Genomic DNA, 21,872 nt, shown 5'->3' with positions numbered 1-21,872 from the left:
AAACAAATCAGAGAAACATCACCTTTCACAATAGCCACAAATAACATAAAATGTCATGGGGTAACTCTAACCAAGGAAGTGAAAGACCTATTCAACAAGAACATTAAGCCTTTGAAGAAAGTAATTGATGAAGATATTAGAAAATGGAAAGATCTCCCATGCTCTTGGATACATAAGATAAACATAATAAAAATGACAATCCTACCAAAAGTAATCTATAGATTCAATGCAATCCACATCAAAATCCTAACACAATTCTTCACAGACATTGGAAGAACAATAATCAACTTCATATGGAAAAACAAATAACCCAGGATAGCCAAAACAATTTTGTATAATAACAGAATTTCTGGAGGCATCACCATCCCTGACATCAAAGTCTATTACAGAGCTACAGTAATGAAAACAACATGGTACTGGCATAAAAACAGAGGGGTTGACCAATGGAATCAAATCAAAGACCCAGATATTAATCCACACAACTGTGGACATCTGATTTTTGACAAAAAAGCTAAAATTATATAATGGAAAAAAGAAGCCCCCTCAACAAATGGTGCTGGCATAACTGCATATCAACATGTAGAAGAATGATAATAGATCCATATCGATCCCCATTAACAAAGCTCAAGTCCAAATGTATTAAAAACCTCGATATAAATCCAAACACACTGAACTTGATAGAAAAGAACTTGGGAAGTAGCCTTCAATGTATGACCACAGGAAATCATTTCCTAAATATAACACTAGTAGCACAGACACTGAGAGCAACAATAAATAAATGGGACCTGCTGGAATGGAGAAACTTCTGTAAAGTAAAGGACACAGTCTATAAGACAAAAAGGCAGACTACCCCATATCAGACAAGGGATTGATCTAGAAAATATAAAAAGAACTGAACAAATTAAACATCAAAATTCCAAATAACCAAATTTAAAAATGGGGTATATAACTAAACAGAATTCTCAACAGAAGAATCTCAAATGGCCAAAAGATACTTAAGGAAATGTTCAACATCCTTAGCCATCAAGAAAATGTAAGTCAAAACAACTCTAAAATACCATATTACACCTGTCAAAATGGCTAAGATCAGAAACACCAATGATAGCTTATGCTGGAGAGGATGTGGAGTAAGGAGAACACTCCTTCATTGCTCGAGAGAATGCAAACTTGTACAACCACTTTGGAAATCAGTACTGCAGTTTCTCAGAAAATTGGAAATCAACCTACCTCAGGATCCAGCAATACCACTTTTGGGCATATATCCAAAAGATGCTCAATCATACTACAAAAACATTTGTTAAACTATGTTCATGGAAGCATTATTTGTAATAACCAGCTCCTGGAAACAACCTAGATGCTCCTCAACTGAAGAATGGATAAAGAAAATGTGGCACATTTGCACATTAGAGTACTACTCAACAGTAAAAAAACAATGACATCTTGAATTTTGCATGCAAATGGATGGAACTAGAAAACACCATCCTGAGTGAGATAACTCAGATCCAAAGACATGAATATAGCATGTACTCACTCATAAGTGGATACTAGGATACATAAACAAAGGATATTGAGACTATAGTTCCTGATCCTAAAGAAGCTAAGTATCAAGGTGAACTCTAAGAAAGACATATATAGATCCACCTGGTAAGTTGAAATAGAAAAGATCCCCTGACATAATTGGGATAATAGGGGTGGGGGGAGAAAGGAGAGTAGAATGAGAAGAGGAGCAGAAATGGGGAAGGGCAAGGAGGACTTGAGGGAATGGTATAGTTGAGATGGAGGAAGGACAGAGATGAGAGCAAGAAGAGAGGTATCTTGATTGAGGAAGCTACTGTGGGGTTAGCAAGAAATCTGTCACTAGAGAAATTTTCAGGAATCCACAAGGATGACACCAGTTAAGACCCTAAACAACATAGGGAAGTGTCCAAACTGGCCTTGCCCTGTTGTCAAGCTAATGAATATCTTAAATATCACCATAGACCTTTCATCCAGCACCTGATGAGACAGACACAGAGACCCACATTGGAGCACTGGACTGAGCTCCCAAAGTCCAGTTGAAGAGCTGGAGGAATGAGAATATAGGCAAAGAGGTTAAGATCATAATGGGAACACCCATTGAAACAGTTTACTTGAGCTAATGGGAGCTCACCAACACTAGCTAGACTGGGAAGGAACAACCATAGGGCCAAACTAGTCCTTCTGAATGTGGCTGACAGTTGCTTGACTGGGGTAGACTGAGGGGCCACTTGCAGTGACACCAGGATTTATCCCTATTCCTTATATTGACTTTTTGGGAACCTATTCTCTTTGGATACATACCTTGCTTAACCTAGACATGCTAGGGAGGGCCTTGGACCTTCCCCAAAGCAATGTGCCTTGCCCTCTCAAAAGAAAGGATAGAAGTGGGAGGATGTGGAGGGACTGAGGGAAGGGGAGTGGGAACTTGGATTGGTATGTATAATGAAAAAAGATAGTTTGTTTTCTTTTTAATAAATAAATAAACCTCAATGTCCTTAAATAGTTGAATGGATTTGAACATGTGGTACATTATATACACTGGAGTTTTCTTCAGCTATAAAAACAAAAGAATCTTTAATCCAATGCTTAAAATTAGAAAATACTATGTCTGTGAAAAATTGGGATAGAATTATGATGGGAATTGTGTTGAATCTGTATATTGCTTTTAGCACAATGACTGTTTTTACTATATTGATCCCACCAATCCACATAAATCATGATTAATAAAAGATAAGGGTCAAAAATTGGGATTTAACCTGAAGATGTAAAAAGCAAAACAGCCAGCCACTTGGTCTTACCTTAACCTCAGCCTGAAATGGTGATCCTGCCTCCAAGAATCTCAATGAGACGGTCTGAGAGCTGTCTCCTTCCTTCTTATATTCTCTTCTAGAGCTGGGATTAAATGCATGCACCATTGTGATTAAAGACATGCACTACCCGATTTTATGACAACTAGTGTGACTACTGGGATTAAAGGTGCATGCTTGTCATTATCACTACTGATATTAAAGGTGTGTGTTACCATAACCTGGTTTGTAAGACTGACCAATGGGACTGTTTGACTCTCAGATATTCAATCTTACAAAACTAAAATGCCACTACATCCATGAGCATGGAAGACCTTTCCATCTTCTGGGATCTTCTTCAATGTCTTAAAGTTTTCATCATACAAATTTTTCACTTGCTTGGTTAGTGTTACTCCAATGTGGTTTTGTTTGTTCATTTGAACTTTTTTGTTTGTTTTTGATGCTGTTGTGAAAAAAAAAATTATTTCCCTGATTTCTTTCTAAGTTCATTTTTAATTTGTATATAGGAGGATTACTTTTTTTCTGAGATAATTATCCAGCTGCTTTGCCAAAAATGTTTACCAGCTATAAGAGTTTTCTGGTAGAAATTTTTGGGGCATATATATATATATATATATATATATATATATATATATATATTCACATAATCTGCAAATAATGATAACTCTAATTTCTTCCTTTCCTCTTTTTATTCCCTTGATATCCATCAGTTGTATTATAGTTAAGACTTCCAGTAGTATATTGAGTAGGTATAGAGAGTGGACAGCCTTGTCTTGTTTCTTATTTTAGTGGAAATGCTTGACTTTCTCTCCATATAGGTTGATGCTGTTTGTGGGTTTGCTATAAATCTTCTCTATTATTTTGAGATATGTCCCTTGTATATATAGTCTAGTAACCAACCAATATCTGATTTTATCCTACTCAAATGGCTAAAGAAACTGATACTAGATAGCCCAGGGACCTAGGAAGAAACCAAATGTTACTTTTTTGCTAAAGGACTATAGCAGTAAAATGACTCCTAATGACATTCTGCAATACTCATAGATCAGTGTCTTGCTCAGGCACCATTAGAAAGCTTTCTCCTGCAGTAGATGGTAACAAATACAGAGACCCACGTCCAATGTGCAGAGAGTGAGAGAACATGGAATACTCAATGCTGAATGGAATGTCGTCAAATCCCTGCCCTCATAACTCAGGGAACCCCTTGGAAAGGAGGCAGAACAATAATAAGAGCCAGAGGAAATGAAGAAAAGTAAGGCAATAAGGCCGTTTAAACACAGCAGGACAGTGGCATATGAGCTCCTAGAGCTGGGGCAGCATGCACAGGGCCTGCATGGGTCTGCATCATATGGGGTCCAAGCGTTGAAAAGAAGTAGGCACAAGAGCCTATCCCTAACCCAGAAGCACTCTCCAGTTGGTAACCACTGTCACAATGGCAACAAAGCACATTTGAGAGCACATCACATGCCCAGCAATAATATTGGCCAACACAAAATGAAGTCAATGTCATATTTGGAGGTTCTTTGTTTCATAAGGTTTTGTCGGGACTCTTCATTTTATTTTTGCCTTATAGCTCCTTTGAGTATATTATGCCACACCCACCCTACCCTGGTTTGGTGTTTTTACTGGATTCTTGCATATCTCTGTGTCTATATGTGCTTGGTATATTTTTCCTCATTATCTTCTGTCTGCTTATTTATTTTGTCTTATTTCGGGTTATTTTAATTTTATTTTATTATTTAGGTACTTGTTTGTTTCCTAAGGAGAAACAGAAAGGATGTATAATCAGATGTGAGAAGAAGTTAGGAACCTGGAAGAGTTGGGACTAAGAAAACCGTAATCAGAATATATTGTACAAAAAAATGTATTGTCATTAAAATAAAGCCGGTTGGAAGAGAAAACAATGCGTTAAGTTAGATAACAAGCCTCAGAAAGACAAATGCTTCATGTTACCTCTAAGATGTGATTCTAGATTTTTATTAATTTTTTTTAAAAAAACTATTTACTGATGTTCCCATGTATGCAGGTGTGATTATCAGTATATCTTCATATGTGCATGATGACCAGAAATTGAGTTCTAAATGCTCCATCTGTGTCTCTCCACCTTATTTTTTGAGACACTGTCTTTCACTGAACAAAATGTTCATCAGCTGTGTGGCAGGTTCCAGGCTCTGCCTGTCTCCGGCTACCAGCATTGGGATCATGGGTGTTGTCACCACACCCAGCTTTGCTTGTCTTTCTGTTTTACACGGGTTTTGAGGACAGAACGTAGGACCTTATGTTGTGTCACAAGCACTTTACCCACTGCACCATCTCTCCAGCCCTCTGAGTGTTTATTCACGTGTATGTGTACTGATACTTACACACTAAAAAGGGGTCCACGAGGAGAGGCAGGAAACAGGCTTTAAGTGAGGCTTTGGGGGATAGAACACATGCAACATAAAGGCAGAAAGGGAAATGCTGGGACAAAAGTTTACAAGCTGAGGGCAGCAAGGTGGTGCAAAAAATTAGGAGGGAAGGAAAATTGTTACATTGTATGCTAATTAAAAGTAAAAATAAAGAAAATAAATAAAGGAAATAAGGGCAATTAAATAGATTAGAACAGTGTACATGGCAAAAGAAAATTCACTGAACTAAATGTTTGTTTTAAAGTACACAGTGGAGAACTGCTCAGCAGTAAAAATAATGACATCTTGAAATCTGCAGGCAAATGGATGGATCTAGGAAACAACCATATTGAGTGAGGTAACCCAGACCCCGAAAGACAAATATAATGTGTACTACTCATAAGTGGCTTTTAGACATAAAGCAAAGAAAAACAAGCCTACAATTCACAATCCCAGAGAACCTACACAACAAAGAGGACCCTAATAGAGATATACATGGACCTACATAGGAAGGAGAAAAAGACAAGATCTCCTGAGTAAATTGGGAGGGTGGGGATCACAGGAGAGGGAAGAAAGGAAGAGGGGAGAAAGTAAGGGAAGTGGAGGAAAAATGTATGGTCCAATAAAAACAACAAAAATTAGAAAAGTAAAGTGCTGAACAATATATTTTTAAATGAGGGAGAATTTAAATGAATACAAGTTTTTAAAAAAGGGCACAAATAGTTGTAGCTGTAGTAAAGTATATTTGAAAATAAAAATGTAATAAATTAATGGTATATTGAAAGAGAGGTCAGAGGTTAATGTTCTGTAGAAAATAAAAACACTGACAGTAGGAAAATTGTCTATCAAAAATAATAAGAATCTTGATTTCTGATTGAAATCTGAAGTCTTGAGAATTTTGACATTGTCCATGAATTCTTTTTGAAGTAGCCAGGGTTTTAGTAGCTGGAAAATGGAACCTTAGAAATCAGTTTGGAGATGTGATTTGGTGGAGGGGTGCATAAGCCAGAGGAATCTCACCCTCGATCATGCAGAACTGTGACTGAGTTAGTGGTGGTGGCCATTTTGTGACCTGAGATAGCTGTCACATGAATCAACTTTCCTGAGTGCTCTCTACCTCCCTGAAAATAGGTATCCTAGCTGATGGGAGTGCAGCAAAGGCTGGACACTCACTTCTCCACAGCAGGAAAGTGCAGAGCATTGATGCCCACAACTTACCTATCAGTCAGTCATGTATATAATACCACCACCAATAAATTATTGTTAATAAATTGTGATTACCTTAGCCTCAAACTATACGCAAGTGTGCATACACACACACGTGTATGTATTTTCTTGAACTTTGTTTTTATTCAACTCAGAATCATTCCTCAAAACATGAGCATTTCTATGACATTTTTCAACAATCTTGCCAGGCATTATTAAGAAGCATAGATTTTATGAAAATTACAAATCTTAGAGGCTGATCATGCTAACCATTCCTGTAATCTTAAAAATCATGATGATGAAGCAGGAAGATTGTGAATTTAAACCAGTATTAGACTTCATGGTGATACTTTGTCTCAATTATAACAATACTACTAAAAATTAATGAAATAAGAAAAAGTGTTCCAGTCATCTCTTCTCCTCTGCTAACTTCTGAGTATTTTGTTTTTATTTTAAATTTTAAGCATTTTAATTCAGGAACAAAAAGATATTCTTGTTTTTAAAAATCCTTAAATAGTTAATGGTCCCCATATTGACTAGCAACTTCCAACCTTACTGCATTTTAATGTTAAGGTTCTCTGTATGAGACAATGTGTTAGTATATGTCTATAATCGTATGAAGCAGTAGTCTGTGGTAGGAGGATTGTGGATCTGAGGTAAGTCTGGATTATATCATGAAAGTTTTTAAGCTAAGTGAAAAATCTTGGAGGATAGCAATGACATTATGGCACCTGTTTCCTTGTTCTGTGATTAACATCATTTAGAACAAAAGATTATAAATGAATTCTAAGAATCAGTGAAGTGAACTGAAGTGAGGTGACTTCAGAGGCACTTTGAAATTAAGCATTTTTAGGTTATTGCTTTGTGTAGCTATTTAAACTACATTTTTCTTCGTGCCAAGAGTGCATCCTAATGGCTAATTCTTTAAAATTATAGTTCTGATTACTAGCTTATCTTTTCTCAGTTAATTCCTACTTGGATGCTGCACTTAAAACTATGAAAGACCCTTTTGCTTCTTGTTCTCAAAGCAAAGGGTCTGATCTTGTGATGACCCTTGCATTCTCCTGAGCTTTTCTAACTCAGTGATAGGCCTCCTACTCAAAGCAAAGTTGACGAAAACTCATTGAATTCTGAAGCAATTGCCCTTCCCTTTCCCCCCAGTTTTTGTATAGCTACTTCTTCTTAACTTCTCCAGTCAGATAAATTCTTCTCAGAGAACAATTACACTTACTAATCCTCTGTGTGGATAAAAAGCCTGATTACGGAGTCCTCTGCACCAGAGTCCATCACTCCCTCTTCTAAGCAGTCTGTAGGAAGCAGTTTAGATGCTGTCAGTCCAGCCACCAGCCACATCTCCAGTTTCTCTGCTTCTTCCCTACTTCTTCTGATTTTCAGTTGATATTTGAAGCATCTGTGATGATAAGTTTGGGAGAGGTAAGTCAGAGTGTCAGCCAAGCTCAGGATTTGGTCCAGGCATTAAAATATACTGAAATGGAGATTGTTTACTCAAAGAAGACTGATATCAAAAGGCCTTAGACTATGGATTCTACATACAAACTATGTTTTACATCTTCCCTCTGACATTAAATTCTTAGCCACTTTTTTGTTTTTGTTTTTTTGTTTTTGTTTTTTTTGGTTTGTTTGTTTGCTTGCTTGCTTCCAGTGGGCAAATAGATTTGGATATGTGTTTATACAGTCAATGAGCTTCTACTGACTGCAGCAATTGAGAGCACATATTGTGTCATCAATATGAAGGAGATGTGAGGCCTGAACACACACAGCTGCTCAAGGTGTAAAGAAAGAATTTGGAATCAATGCCAGGGATGGGGAGTTGCTAAGTCATAAAATAATTGAAAGATTTAATAGCTGTGGATAGCGAAGAAGTTTACAAGCCATACATTCTACTTTCGAAACTGTATGTTGTAGATAGGAATAAAAAGATACCTTATTCTGATGTTGAAAAACATATAAAACATAATTCTATTAATATATTATCCTATGAATCCCATATATCCCATTATATACTTTAAACAATGTAATTCTAATTTTTTGACAAACAGTATTTCAGATTTAAGTTTATTTTGACAAGGATTTTTATTTTTCTTCTAAGTTTTTGTTTTGTTTTGCTTTGGTTTTGGTTTTTTAAAATAGGGTCTCTCTGTGCATCCCTGGTTGTCTTAGGACTCACTCTGTAAACCAGGCTGGCCTCAAACTCAGAGATCTGCCTCTGCCTCTTGAGTTCTGGGTTTCAAGATGTTCACCACTACTGCCCTGCTTCTTCTAAGTTTATAATGATTAAAAAAAAAAAAACATGTTAACATATTCAAAGCTGAATCTTGTTGATCACCTACAGAATGGATAGATGGTGAACAGCGCCTAATTCAGTGGAACAAGCCAGGCCCCAGAGGGGAACAAGCCCAATGCTCTCTGCACTTTCCTCTCATGTATTCAAAATCAGTATTTATTTGCTTATTGTTTCTGTCTATATACTAAAAATATTAACCAAAAATAGTAATTAGTGAATCAAAAATAGCAATGAAGGCTGTATAAAATATGTATTCAAATAAATAATTAAGCATAGCTTCTTGTAGACTCTCTCTAGAGAGGTGGAAAGGGTGATGGTGACCAAATACTTGTCAGACTGCTAAGAACCCTCAGAAATTCAAACGCTAATGCCACACATGGCTTCACAGGGATGTTTTCTTTTTTATTTGTTGTTTTCATTGTGAAGAGAGGGTAACAAATCTGTAAATAGTCAGTCTCTGATTTAAATATTAGAAATATGATAATAAACCATGTGCATCTGCACATGGGTGGTAGATTTAAAGATATACACATTTACTATGTTCATATATACATGCATGTTTTTATGATATATTTTATGGAATGAGACAGTGAAGATGGTTTGTGAACTCAGAGCTGATCATCTTTTTTTGGATATAAGTTATTTTAATAAGCATACTGAAAAATATTTCACTATGAAATAATCTCAAACTAAAAATAAATTATAATTTTACAAAGAATATTTATCTATAAAATGCGAGGGAGGGGGAGGGGAGTGGGGGTTAGGGTGTGGGGGAGGAGGAGGAAAAAGGGAGGCAGGGAGGAGGCTGATATTTTTTTATATACTTTTTTTATTTTTATTTTTTGTTGTTGAAAAAAAATTTCTACCTCCTCCCCATTTCCCACTTCCCTCCCCCTCCTCCCACTCCTCTCCCCCTCCCCCCTCCCCTCCTCCTCTTCCCACTCCTCTTCCCCTCCCCCCACTCCATTCCCCCTCTCTCTCAATACTGAAGAGCAGTCCAGATTCCCTGCCCTGCGGGAAGTCCAAGGTCCTCCCACTTCTATCCAGGTCCAGGAAGGTGAGCATCCAGACAGGCTAGGCTCCCACAAAGCCAGTTCATGCAGTAGGATCGAAGCCTAGTGCCATTGTCCTTGGCTTCTCATCAGCCTTCATTGTCCGCCATGTTCAGAGAGTCCAGTTTCATCCCATGCTTATTCAGTCCCAGTCCAGCTGGCCTTGGTGAACTCCCAATAGATCATCTCCACTGTCACAGTGGGTTGGTCCACCTTTCTCGGTCCTGACTTCCTTGCTCATGTTCTCCCTCCTTCTGCTCCTCATTTGGACCTTGGGAGCTCAGTCCAGTGCTCCAATGTGGGTCTCTGTCTCTATCTCCATCCATCGCCAGATGAAGGTTCTAAGGTGATAGGCAAGATATTCATCAGTATGGCTATAGGATAGGGTCATTTCAGGTTCCCTCTCCTCAGTTGCCCAAGGTACTAGCTGGGGACATCTCCCTGGACACCTGCAAGTCCCTCTAGAGTCAAGTCTTATGCCAACCCTAAAATGGCTCCCTTAATTAGGATATATACTTCTCTGCTCCCATATCCACCCTTCCTTTATCCCAACCATCCCATTCCCCCAAGCTCCCCCCATCCTCCCCTTCTCACGTTTCTCACCCCATTTCCCCTTACCCCCATCCCACCTCACCCCCAAGTTCACAGTTTTTGCCCGGCAATCTTGTCAGAAGCTGATCATCTTATAAGACAAATTCATTGTGAGATTTTTTAACAACTGAGAGTAATGTGCTCTGGAGAATAACTCTTCTTTCAAATTACCACAAACTTACAGGATGAACCGGCACCACTGCACATGGAAAATCCAGTTCCAGGCTTTTGTATTGTTTGGGTTCTCAATGTTGAGAGCTATTAAAAAGATCTCACAATAGAGCCTTCGTAAGACAGACTAACTCTGAAAGTTAGTCTAGAAGTCTAGAAGAACAGGTACATTGTGAAGTGAGTGCAAACAGTGAGGCCTCTACCTGCTTTGTCCCATTTTCCCAATGGCTAGCACTTATGTAATCGACTCCATATATGGTCAAGAACTAGATGGCAGGGTCAGCCATGTGTGCACTTTATTAGCCACACACGCTTTCAAAGTACATGTGTGTGCCACTAGGACAAAGATCTCCATTTTCCTTATTATTTTTTTTTTTTTGATATTGTGTCTCACATGATTGCCTAGGTTAGCTTCAAACTCAAAGCAAATATCCTGCCTCTTCCAAGGAAGGGCTGACATTACAGATAAGGGTGAGCCATTATGACTGGATGCTGTTGATCTTAAAACAAAACCCAAAACAAATGCAAAGGTTATTTTGTAAAAGGGTTTCAATGTAGCCCGTTGGTCAGGGTGGCCCTCAAGGAGAGCCACGGTGGAATCAGAGTTTTCTCCTCCATTTCCTAGTGCCTCTGGTCAGTCCTACTTCTTCCTCTTGCATGGATCTGGCAAGGGGAACAGGAAGTTCTTCTTGGGCTACTGGCCCAGGTCCAGGACTTTGGGTAGACAGAGTGGGAGGGAAGATGTCTTCCTGTGCTTCCACCCTGCAAGACTGGGGATACGGGTGGGGCTAAGAGGGCTGAGATGCCCCTGACAAATGGATATTTCTTCTCTACTGCCATTATCTTGATTTGCTGGGGAAGAAAAGCTTTAAGCCAGGAAGGAGGGTCTTCTACCAGACTTCTCCAGGTTACAATATAGGCATTGTATACAATCTAGGTATCTTTTCTGGGTGTCTAGCTGGAAGTCTGAACCCAATGTCCTCCACATCTTCGATCAGACCAGCATCAAAAGGTCCCTCTGGAGGGCATCTGACATTCAAAGCAGGCCATTCTGTGCTGCAAACAGTAATGAACTTTCCTTTGTGAATTTTAATTCCTTGTTTATATATAGCTGCTATGTCCTTCCAGTGAGGCTAACATAAGTTTAGGGGTAAGGAGAGAACTATCCCATAATTCCTACCTCTGTGGGAGATATAAAGACAAAGACACCAGACAACAGACAACAGACAACACCCAAAATCAAAGACACACAAAAGACCTTAAATTTTTTCTCAGGAGGGACTGACCCGCTGTCCAGACAGAAGACTTTCTGTCCCTGATTAAGCAGACCTTAGAGACTCTGCCATAGAGAGATGGGACCCAAACTCATGACTCCCTCCTCAGGGAAGTGGGACCCAAACCCATGATCTCCCTCCACAAAGAGGTGAATTCAAACCCATGATCTCCCTCCTCAGGGAGGTGGGACTCAAACCCATGATCTCCCTCCTCAGGGAAGTGGAACCCAAACTCACAACTCCCTCCTCAGGGAGGTAGGACTCAAACCCATGATCTCCCTCCTCAGAGAAGTGGAACCCAAACTCACAACTCCCTCCTCAGGGAGGTGGGACTCAAACCCATGATCTCCCTCCTCAGGGAGGTGGGACTCAAGCCCATGATCTCCCTCCACAGGGTCTGAAAGCCTCCCATCCCAGTCCCCAGCACATCCACTGGTGGTCTCAGCAGCTCAGGTGGGACTCTAACCCACTTTGCTTTTAACCTCGGCTGTTGTCAGACCATACCACATATTGTGCGTGCTTTGGAAAACGGAAGTATAAAACAGCATAGAGACAGAAACAAAGAGAGACTTACCGGCCAGCCAGAAACCCCTCACCCTGGGGGCTTGGGGGTGTCTTGTGCAATCCTGGATGAACCCCCAAATAATGTTGTGCCTGTGTTGCAAGTCTCCCAAACAAGACCACCAAAGAGCAGGTATCCGATGCAAACACAAAGGGGTTTATGAGGAAGGCAGATCTGGATATGGGCAGCAGCTCAGGTTTTGGGAAACTAAGAGCCATGCAGAGCATTTACAGGTGAGCGCTGACATAGGGAAAAACCAGAGGGGAGGTGACAAGTAGTTCACAGCCTTGTCAGTGGGTCTTGGAGTAGTTGACATTTAACATGATTGCTTGTGGCATAGGGGAGTCCAGAATTAAACAATAAAGTAGTTAAAAATACATCAGGTAAGGATGAGGCATGTGATCCGGAGCTGTCCCTAGCCATGTGGTTAGTGACTGTCATTAATCATACCCTCGGTGGAGTTCAACTCATTTGGGGATCTAGGGGGTACTCGGGACCATGGAGAAGGCATAAGATGGGTGGTCTTCGTTTGGTTCGAATTTTATTCCCACAATATGACAGTGGTAAAATTAAATAAAAATAATGCTTAAAATGGCCAATTTTCTAGATATCCTGTTTCAGTGGGAATGCATCGCAGAGGCAAGTTCCCCATCCTGAGTGATGGTGGTGCTGTTTGCTCTCCACCAGCTCCTGCAGCAGGTGTGTGCTGGCTTCCTGTGGTGCCCAGATTCCTATGCTCAAGATTTGTGGAAATGTTTCAAGTCTCATGCTTATTTCCCAATTAGATTGGTTTTCTTTATGTTCGGTTATTAGAGTTTTTCACGTATTGTGAAGCTTTTGCCACATGCGAAAGAAATACTGTGTCCCAGCATGCAATTTGTGGCACTTTGAGGATTATACATTATTAAAATTCAGTCATTGTTTTTGTTGTTGTTTAGAATTGCCCACACATGGTGATAGGAAAATGTTGGTCAAATGCAATATGATTTATTATTGCTTCTAAATTCTCACAGATACATTTGTGACATTATCAGAGTAACACAATTTGCAAGACTGTTAAACATTTCACTTATGGAGAATCATGTATTCATTCCTCATATAACTTTCCCCAAATTATTACTTAATGATGTATTACAGATAGCAGAAATAGCTTAAAATTATGACTTTAAAAATATGGAAAATAAGAATTTGCCTTTTCTTAACCACTTTAATTCAGTTCACAATTTAGTTCTCAGAGTAAACTAGACCCTTTGTCAAGACCTTCCAGTATTCCTTTTTTATGTTTCTCTTCTAGTCCTCGATGTGGGAGCATAACTTTTTCTGGGGTATGTTCTCTACGCCATAGTCCAGATAGTGGCTAGCATACCCTCCATCCCCACTCATGACACAAGTTGTCTGTGTATGTATACAGAGAGCACGTCTTAAGATGTGATGTGGTGCATGTCATTCCCTCTGGTAAACGCTTGGGGTAGTGACTACAGAGACTTTGATGGGGAGAGCTCTTAGAAGCCTGGTGCGGGACAATTCTGTATTCTGTCAATCATGGTTTAAATAAACGCTGACTGTCCAGTAGCCAGGCAGAAAGTATAGGCAGGACAACCAGACAGGAAGTAGAGGTGGGTCAATGAAAACAGGAGGATTTGGGGAAGGAGGAAGCCCATTCCTCCCCAGTCCTGTCCAGACACTGAAGAAGCAGGATGTGACCTGTCCCGCTGAAAAAGGTACTGAGCCATGTGGCTAACAGATAAGAATAATGGGTTAATGTAAGTTGTAAGAGTTAATAAGAAGCCTGAGCTAATGGGCCAATCAATTTATAACTTATGGAGACGTCTGTGTGATTTTCTTTGTGACCTAATGGCTGTGGAAACTGGGCAGGACAGAAACCCCAATAAGCAGTCCCTCATGTTACAGCAGCCCTGCTAGAGAACCAGGCTAGTCTGCAGTCCAATTCCAAGAAGATTATTTGTTGACTCCACATTCATTCCCCACCAGTTGAAACTGAGTAGCTTTAGGAGATTATTATTATTAATTATTATAACAGAATCTTTTTCTATGGAACACTTATAACACCATCATGTGTATCACTTAGAAAAGGATACCATTTCTAAATCACTTTGCCTTTTTACTAGCATTGTGGTAGCATATTATTTTATGTCACTTATATTTTATTAAAAATATACTGTGTAGATGGAAATTTCTGTCCCACCTGGTCCTACAACCATTCAGTCCCAAAAATATACACAGAGGCTTATACTAATTATAAACTGGCATATTAGCTCAGATTTATTGTTAACTAAATCTTACAACTTGAATTAACCCATAGTGTTATCTATGTTCAGCCAAGTGGCTTGTTACCTTTTCTCAGTGAGGCATTCTCATCTTTTTTTCTCTCTGCCTTGCTGGTGACTGACTCTCTGCCTTTCCTCTTCCCAGATATCCTAGGCTGGTTGCCCTGCCTTTACTTCCTGCCTGGCTACTGGCCAATCAGTGTTTTATTAAGTCAATATGAGTGCAAATTTTACAGTGTACAAGAGCATTGTCCCATAGCAATACTGTTTAGTTTTAAATTCATGTAAATACAAAAAAAAGTCTTGCCATGGTGCCTGTGATGTTTATCCATGTGTGTTTTCAATACTGCCTTTATAAGATACTTCTGTATTAAGAGATGGGCTTTCTTTTATTTTATGTTTAATTTACATAAGTCCAGTCATTTGGGACTATAACACTTTGTCATGCCTGGACTGTAATTTATAGTATTTATGTAAAGACATTTGATTGATTTGCAGTTATTCACACAATTGCATACCTGTATTATGTGCATATGTGTCTACTGATATGTTCATGCATGTATATTATAAATACCTCTAAAGTAAATAATTTGCATGTATATTGTTACAGAACAATGTGTTGCTTTTTAAATTATTTGAATTTTGAATTTTGTTTGTTTCCTTTGACTATGAACCAAAACCCAAAGCCATTTTAAACAGGGAGATTTTAGGTCTTGTAAGTGGAGTGATTTCACATCTCATAAGTGGTGTAGTTTTAGGTCCTGTAAATGGAGTGATTTTCACAGTCAGACCTGGGCAAGGACTTAGTTGTAATGGCACGTTTTAGGGACTATATCTCGCTTCTACTTAGAGCCAAGACTAAGACAAAAATGTTCCTTTGACATTTTCTTTTGAGGGTCTTTTTTTAAGATGATAAAATTATTGTTTAATTTGGAAAATTTCAGCTATTAATTAGGTTTCCCCATGAGAAGAGGACTGTCATAAATATCATCTCAGGTCCATTTCTTAATAACATTATAATTCTGTTTGTCATTTTGCAAGCAACTAACATTTTATAAGCATCCTGCTAGTATTAACACATTCCTTTAGACATTGTCACAGAACTCAGGTTATTTGTAAATTGAAATACATTTAAGTTACTTTTACTCTTCTAGTAATTATATTTTAAGTGGAACATGTAGGATGCTAAGTAAATAAATGGTTAATACATAAAGACCTTATCTAAACAGGTAACAATTACAGTTATATAAATAATGTGGGTTTCAATATTTATTAGTTATTTGAATCTATAACAATGTTTTATATTTTATTTAAAAATTTCAAATTCTGGACAAAAAAGATAAATACATCACAAGACATGTGCATACATATTAAAATAACTTTCCTGTGAAAAAATTTAGCTCTTCAAGATATAATGTCTAGTCACCAGAAACAGTTAAACTAATAGTCTGACAATATTAGAAATATTTATTTTTTGCTACATAAAGAATAATAAAATTTCAGCCATAAATATGACAAGAAAATGGCTATTTGATTAAAAATGAAGAAACTAAGTTGGTACTCTCCATGAAGCTTTGTCCTTACTGCCTATCTTTCATAGTATGCTATGCAGGCTCCTAGGGAAAAAGTCATCAACAGTCCCACCCAGCTGGGAACACTATGAATTACAATAATAACCAGTGTGACAAGATACACCCTTGGATGCAGGGTGGCATGAATGATTTAAGGAACCAACTACTTTCTGATGGATTTAATACCTGCTCCTGAGGATACAACACATGGCCAGTACTCACAGTTCCTAATAGTGAACCTACTACTAATATTTTGTCCCATTTAGGACAAAGTATTAAGTTGTCTTCAACATTCATATCTCTCTAATCATATATCAGTGCAGCTCTCATACCTAATCAATGAAAATTTCTTTGTACAGTGGACAGTGTTTAATGCAAAAACTCACAATTGATCAAACCGCAGAGAATAGGCTAAATAGAGTGTTTGGCCACAAACCAGATATAATACCTATTCCCAAGGCTAAGGAACCATCAGTGAGGAGGGAGCAGAAGTTAGGGAAGAAGGGGCAGAAAGACCTCGAGGAGACAGAGATTATGGAGGACCAGAGTGAACACTGTCCTCTGGACCTGAGAGGACCATTGCACTCACCATCTCAGAGCAGCTGTGGGTTCCTGTTTAAGACCCACCCCAGATCAAGTCAGTCACCATTCTAGCGTGGACAGGAGGCAGTTCATGAACCTTCACCCTAGCTGAGGTGCCATGGATGGGTGCTGATAGCTCCAGTCTCCTGGTAAGTTGACTGCATTCCAGTGGATTCCCCACACCCAGAAGTATATGGACAACACAAATTGAATTCAAAGCCTTATGAAAAAATAATAAAAGAGGACATGAAATTGGGAGGTCAAGGAGATAGGGACAAATCTTGTGTGGGTTAAGGGGAAGAGCTGGGAATTAAAAAAGAATCAATTAATTTTTTAAATTCAAATTGGAAAATGGTGAAATTGACAAAACTGTGTCAAGTTGATGGTTAACACAAAAACTGTATAAACAGTTTTATTATAAACTTTCTATTGATACAAAGAAGAATTATTTAAATGTGACTCTTATGTTTGCTTCGAAAATTACCTAGGGGAAAAGGCTTTCTAAATGTTAACTATAGTTAGCAATAGTATTGTGATAGTTCCAGGTGGAAGCAGAATGTTGTGCTCGCTGAACACTCTGTTTCATGTATATTTTACTTTGATGTTTAAGTAACAATTCAGCTAGGATAATGTTGAAAAACAAGTAAATTATGTTGAACTAAAATTGAAATAAATGTCATCAGGAGGCATCAGATAATTTTAAGTGTTTGAGAAAATATAAAATATGCTATGCCTTTGCACATGATCTATCAGAACGTGACATCTGTGAGATGAAATGTTGCATTCTCTGTTGTCTTATGAAGCTTTTTTCCCTCCAGACAGAATCAAAGGAAGATCAAGAGCAGGGACCCACTTTGACTCTGCCCGGAGACGGAGCCGAGCCGTCCTTTATCACATCTCAGGACACCTGCAAAGAAGAGAAAAGAACAAATTGAAAATAAATAATGTAGGTGGTACGTGTGTGTATTGTGGACCCCAGTTCTCCTGGAGAGCTATTTTTGATACACTAAGGAAAAGTTCCAATTACTCATTTATTGAGCTTCTTTTAGCTTTCTTTTTCCCACTTTGACTTGCATTTACCCATAAAGAACAGACTAGGAAAGGTCAGTGTCACGAGGCATTTCTGTGAGACACGTGCAATTGTAGTGTTACCAGAGCACAGAGACTAGAGTGCTGTTGGGGTGACATCATGGGGTTCTTGGGAGCAACATACCAGGCAGACTCTGTGCTTTAGGAAACAAGACAGTGGAGCAAGTCAGGTTTGTAGTGATCGTCGGTTACTGACCACTTGATAAATTTAATTTCAGTGTCAAAGCTACTATTGATCTCATTCCCCTTTGTGCCTTTATCCGGGGTAACCAGGGGCCAATACAGGACATCATTCTGTACAAAACACACGGAGCTCGCACTGGAATTGCAGGCTATCCTAATTAGGCTACATAAAGTTTCACTTTTAATGAATTAAAGGGAGGACTGTCTCCTAAAGCAGTGTGCTCACCCCTCAAAAGCCATTGTGCCAGTAAAAACTGCTTGGCTTCTTTTTATGGAGATCTAATCACACATCATACTCTCAAGAAATTTACACTTAACTGGTCTGAACACAAAGAACTTGGTGGAGAAACCCAGAAAGACAGCTTTTCAGTGTGGAGTGATCAGACTCCGCGGTTTGCAGGTGACTGTGGGTGGAAAACTGAACACTCTCCTTGTCAGCGGAATCAGAAACAGTCATGCCCAAGAAGCACAAGTTCTTCGGGAACTTGAGACTGGTCCAGATGTCCTGGGAGCTGAGGACACTGGGTTCTCGCAGCCTTCCTTTACAGGCAGCATCATGGGGACCCGGACTTACAGCTGGTCTTGATGACACAAGCCTTGCTTCAGGGTTGCAAAGTATCAGTTTGTAGCCAACAAAGAAAGGTGTATAAACCTAGGGTGAGGGGAGCAACTTGATTTGGCTTTAATGTGACTCCCTTCTGGAAGTCACAGTCCTTGTTCTGGTCTACTTCATCCAACAAGTCCTGGCTGTTCAGCCCTTCACTCCTGTGGAAAGTTCAACATGGTGGTGTGGAATTTTTTGTTGTTGTTCTAACCACTATGATAGTTTTCTGTTTTTTGGTGAGGGTTTTTTACTGTGTGTACGTACCATTGATAGGCATATATGCAGAGATTCGGTTATGCCGTCTTTTTGCTCTAGTTGAAAAGCATTTACGTGAGATTCACTGACATACTGCATGTCTCAGTGAAATTAAACTGCATTTGTCAAGCCTTGCTATTTTCCCCTATAGATTTAACAAACTACAAAGTATTACTTAAAAATCTGTATGAGAGTTATAACTCTCACTCTTTAGTGACTTGGTATATTTCTGCTTCCTGTTCATTTCAGGAGGGAGGGTAGTACTAAGAATGTCTCAGCAGCTCAGAGACACCGAGAGCACGGGGGCCCTGATTCTGAAGCCCGCTGCAGACTCTGCACTGGCCGCAATCACTGTACCCTTCTCAGCACAACAGAGAGCAGCTAATGATCAGATAGCAGGAATACAGAAGGAAGGACAGAAAAGGCCTTGCACTTACTGGCAAGAAAAGAAAATCTTAGGGGAATTCTAGTTGCTATGACCCATGCACATAAATAGAACCACCATCATTTTATCACACCAGCTGCTTTAATCTTCCTTCCTTTCATTCTGTTATTCAATCCTCACAGCAAACTAGTACTACACATGGTTTTTATTAACCCCATCTTAACAAAGGGAAAATCCAACTATGGGGATAGTAATTAAAACTCTCTAAAGTAGAAGAACCAGCTAAGGTTCTCAGACATTAATTTTTCTGGCTCAAATTCCTGTCTTGCTCTTGAGCAGCTTTCCCCATAGGTGGTCCTGTACTGCAGTCACAGGAAAAGAACTAGGCCTGTGTCCAGGTTTGAAGATGGGAAGATAATACCTTTAACATAGGTTCTTAGTTTCCCTGGAAACTACTGGAAAAAGACTTTAATTCATTTTGATTTTGATTCTTTGCTCTATGAAATGAGATGAGAATGAAGCTAGTCTATGCAGCAGAAATAAATATGGTACAGGTCTTAGGAGAGAGCCACTCGGAAGTTTGAGAAGAATGCTAGCCATGCCCAAGTATCACCGGCTCCAGGATCCTCGTTCATTAGTAGCCCCATCAAAGACAGGCCCTGCCCAGGGTAGTGACTTAAGAACATTTTTTTCTGCCCCCTCGTACATTCAGAGGAGAATTTCAGAGAAATTTTGCAAAATACTTTAGAAAACAAACATCTTAATTAGTCTTTGGAGTTAAGTAGTACATTTGGATAATTCATAAGATAAAAATTAACTAACTAAAACAAGGTTATTTCTAAAGCATGGCCCTAAAATTAAGAAATGCAGCTGCATTAGATCTATTATTTTTTGTTTAAAACCTTATCATAGTCCTTAGACAAGCACCATGTGTTTAACAGCCATAAACACTGAGGCGTCTCTTCCATTTCCACGGATTGCACAATTTTTTCACATTTCGTTTTGTCTTGTTTTGTTTTCTGGATTTTTGAGACAGGGTTTCTCTGAAGCTTTGCAGCCTGTACTGGAACTAACTCTTATAGACTAGGCTGGCCTCAAACTTAGAGAGATCTGCCTACCTCTGCCTCCCGAGTGCTGGGATTGAAGGTGTGTACCACCACTGCCCAGGCTCACATGCATATTTTTATGGTTGTAAGAATTTGCTTGATTCAAGAGGATTTTGTTAAAGACTCTGGTGTAGTAAGTCTCTTGCCACTCAGGTGACTATGTAATGATATGTCCAGGATTGAATTCTTGACCCTTCAAAAATTAAGTCAAACCTGAGATGTATTGAATCCTAAGTAAAAATTTTAAATACCATGCTGTAACAATAATTTGACAGTAACTTTAGTTTACATGGTTGAGGTAGTCTTTGAAACTGAAAGATTTTCACATGTTTCTCAGTTTTCGTGTCAGCATTGCAGACTTCAGTGGAATCAGTGTGAATAAAACAGACATCTTCCCATGAATACACAGTCTTCATCTAGGCCTTCTTCTCTCACACTAGGTACAATCCAAGGCACTGCAGCCAAATGGTAAAGATAGTAGTTGTTTGGATAGAAGTCTAAAATGCTTCTGGTGAATCCTGATAGTTTCCTATTATAAATAAATTATAAATGTCTAGGGATAAATTTATAATTCAGTCTGTCATGCAAAGGGCTAAAAAGATGGCTCATCAATTAAGAGCACTTCCTAGTCTTAAAGAAGACCAGGATTTGAGTCCCAGTAACCAAACAGTGGATCAAAACTGTGAGTAACTCCCTTTCCAAGGAATTTGATACCTCCTTCTAACCTCTATAAGCACCAAGTACACATGTAATGCATAGGCACACATGCAGATTTTAAAAAGTCATACACATAAAACAGAATAAATAAACCTTTAAAAAAGAATTTATTATATGCTATTATAACTTTATAAGTATCTTATCAACATTGGGGAGATGAATATTTGGACACCAATTTCTGTGCTGTTGAATAAGCTTTCACACAAACACATACACACACACACACAGCCCATAAACATACAAAGTAATTGATTGTCTCTGTTTTATGACACAGTCCAGCTTTGGAGCCTACCTTTACCTACTGGGTAGTAGTATGGAACACATGCAGTGTCACCAACCAAACATTTAGAAGTGAAACAGTGGCCCACGGTGCATCATGAACATGACATACTTGTGTGACCAAGAAGACTTACTAGCAGGAAATAGACATTTTGGGGGAACCCCTACCTTCTAACAAGGAGTGGAACGAGTAAATACAAGTCCTATCTCTATCAATGTCCCTGGACTCCTCTGCTCTGGTGCTTCCTGAACACACAATATTATCTGCCTTCCCCTCAGTGACTGAGACAAGGAAACAGCACTGTGGCCAATAAGTACTATATATCCAATACTTTCTTCTATTCATTCAAGTTAAATTTCAAGTCTAAGTTCTCTTTAACTTTCTTATATTTCTCATTAATTAAGGTCAAAGCAAAGTCTGTAAGTACCTGGCCACAGGC

The 21,872-nt window shown here is 38.9% G+C and overlaps 1 protein-coding gene across 1 annotated transcript in view; it reads left to right on the top strand.

The window, feature by feature from the left end:
- Kcnh8 (potassium voltage-gated channel subfamily H member 8) overlaps positions 1–21,872 on the top strand; it is a 461,323-nt gene that overhangs the window by 256,639 nt on the left and 182,812 nt on the right. Inside the window, exon 4 of the mRNA XM_057751424.1 lies at positions 17,633–17,760. Coding sequence (XP_057607407.1) covers positions 17,633–17,760 — 128 coding nt within the window. The remainder of the gene's footprint in view (positions 1–17,632; positions 17,761–21,872) is intronic.

Source organism: Chionomys nivalis, chromosome 19 (assembly GCF_950005125.1).
Source record: "Chionomys nivalis chromosome 19, mChiNiv1.1, whole genome shotgun sequence".
NCBI lineage: Eukaryota > Metazoa > Chordata > Mammalia > Rodentia > Cricetidae > Chionomys > Chionomys nivalis.
Note: the sequence above shows the minus strand (reverse complement) of the source record. Positions and strands in the feature narration are given on the sequence as shown.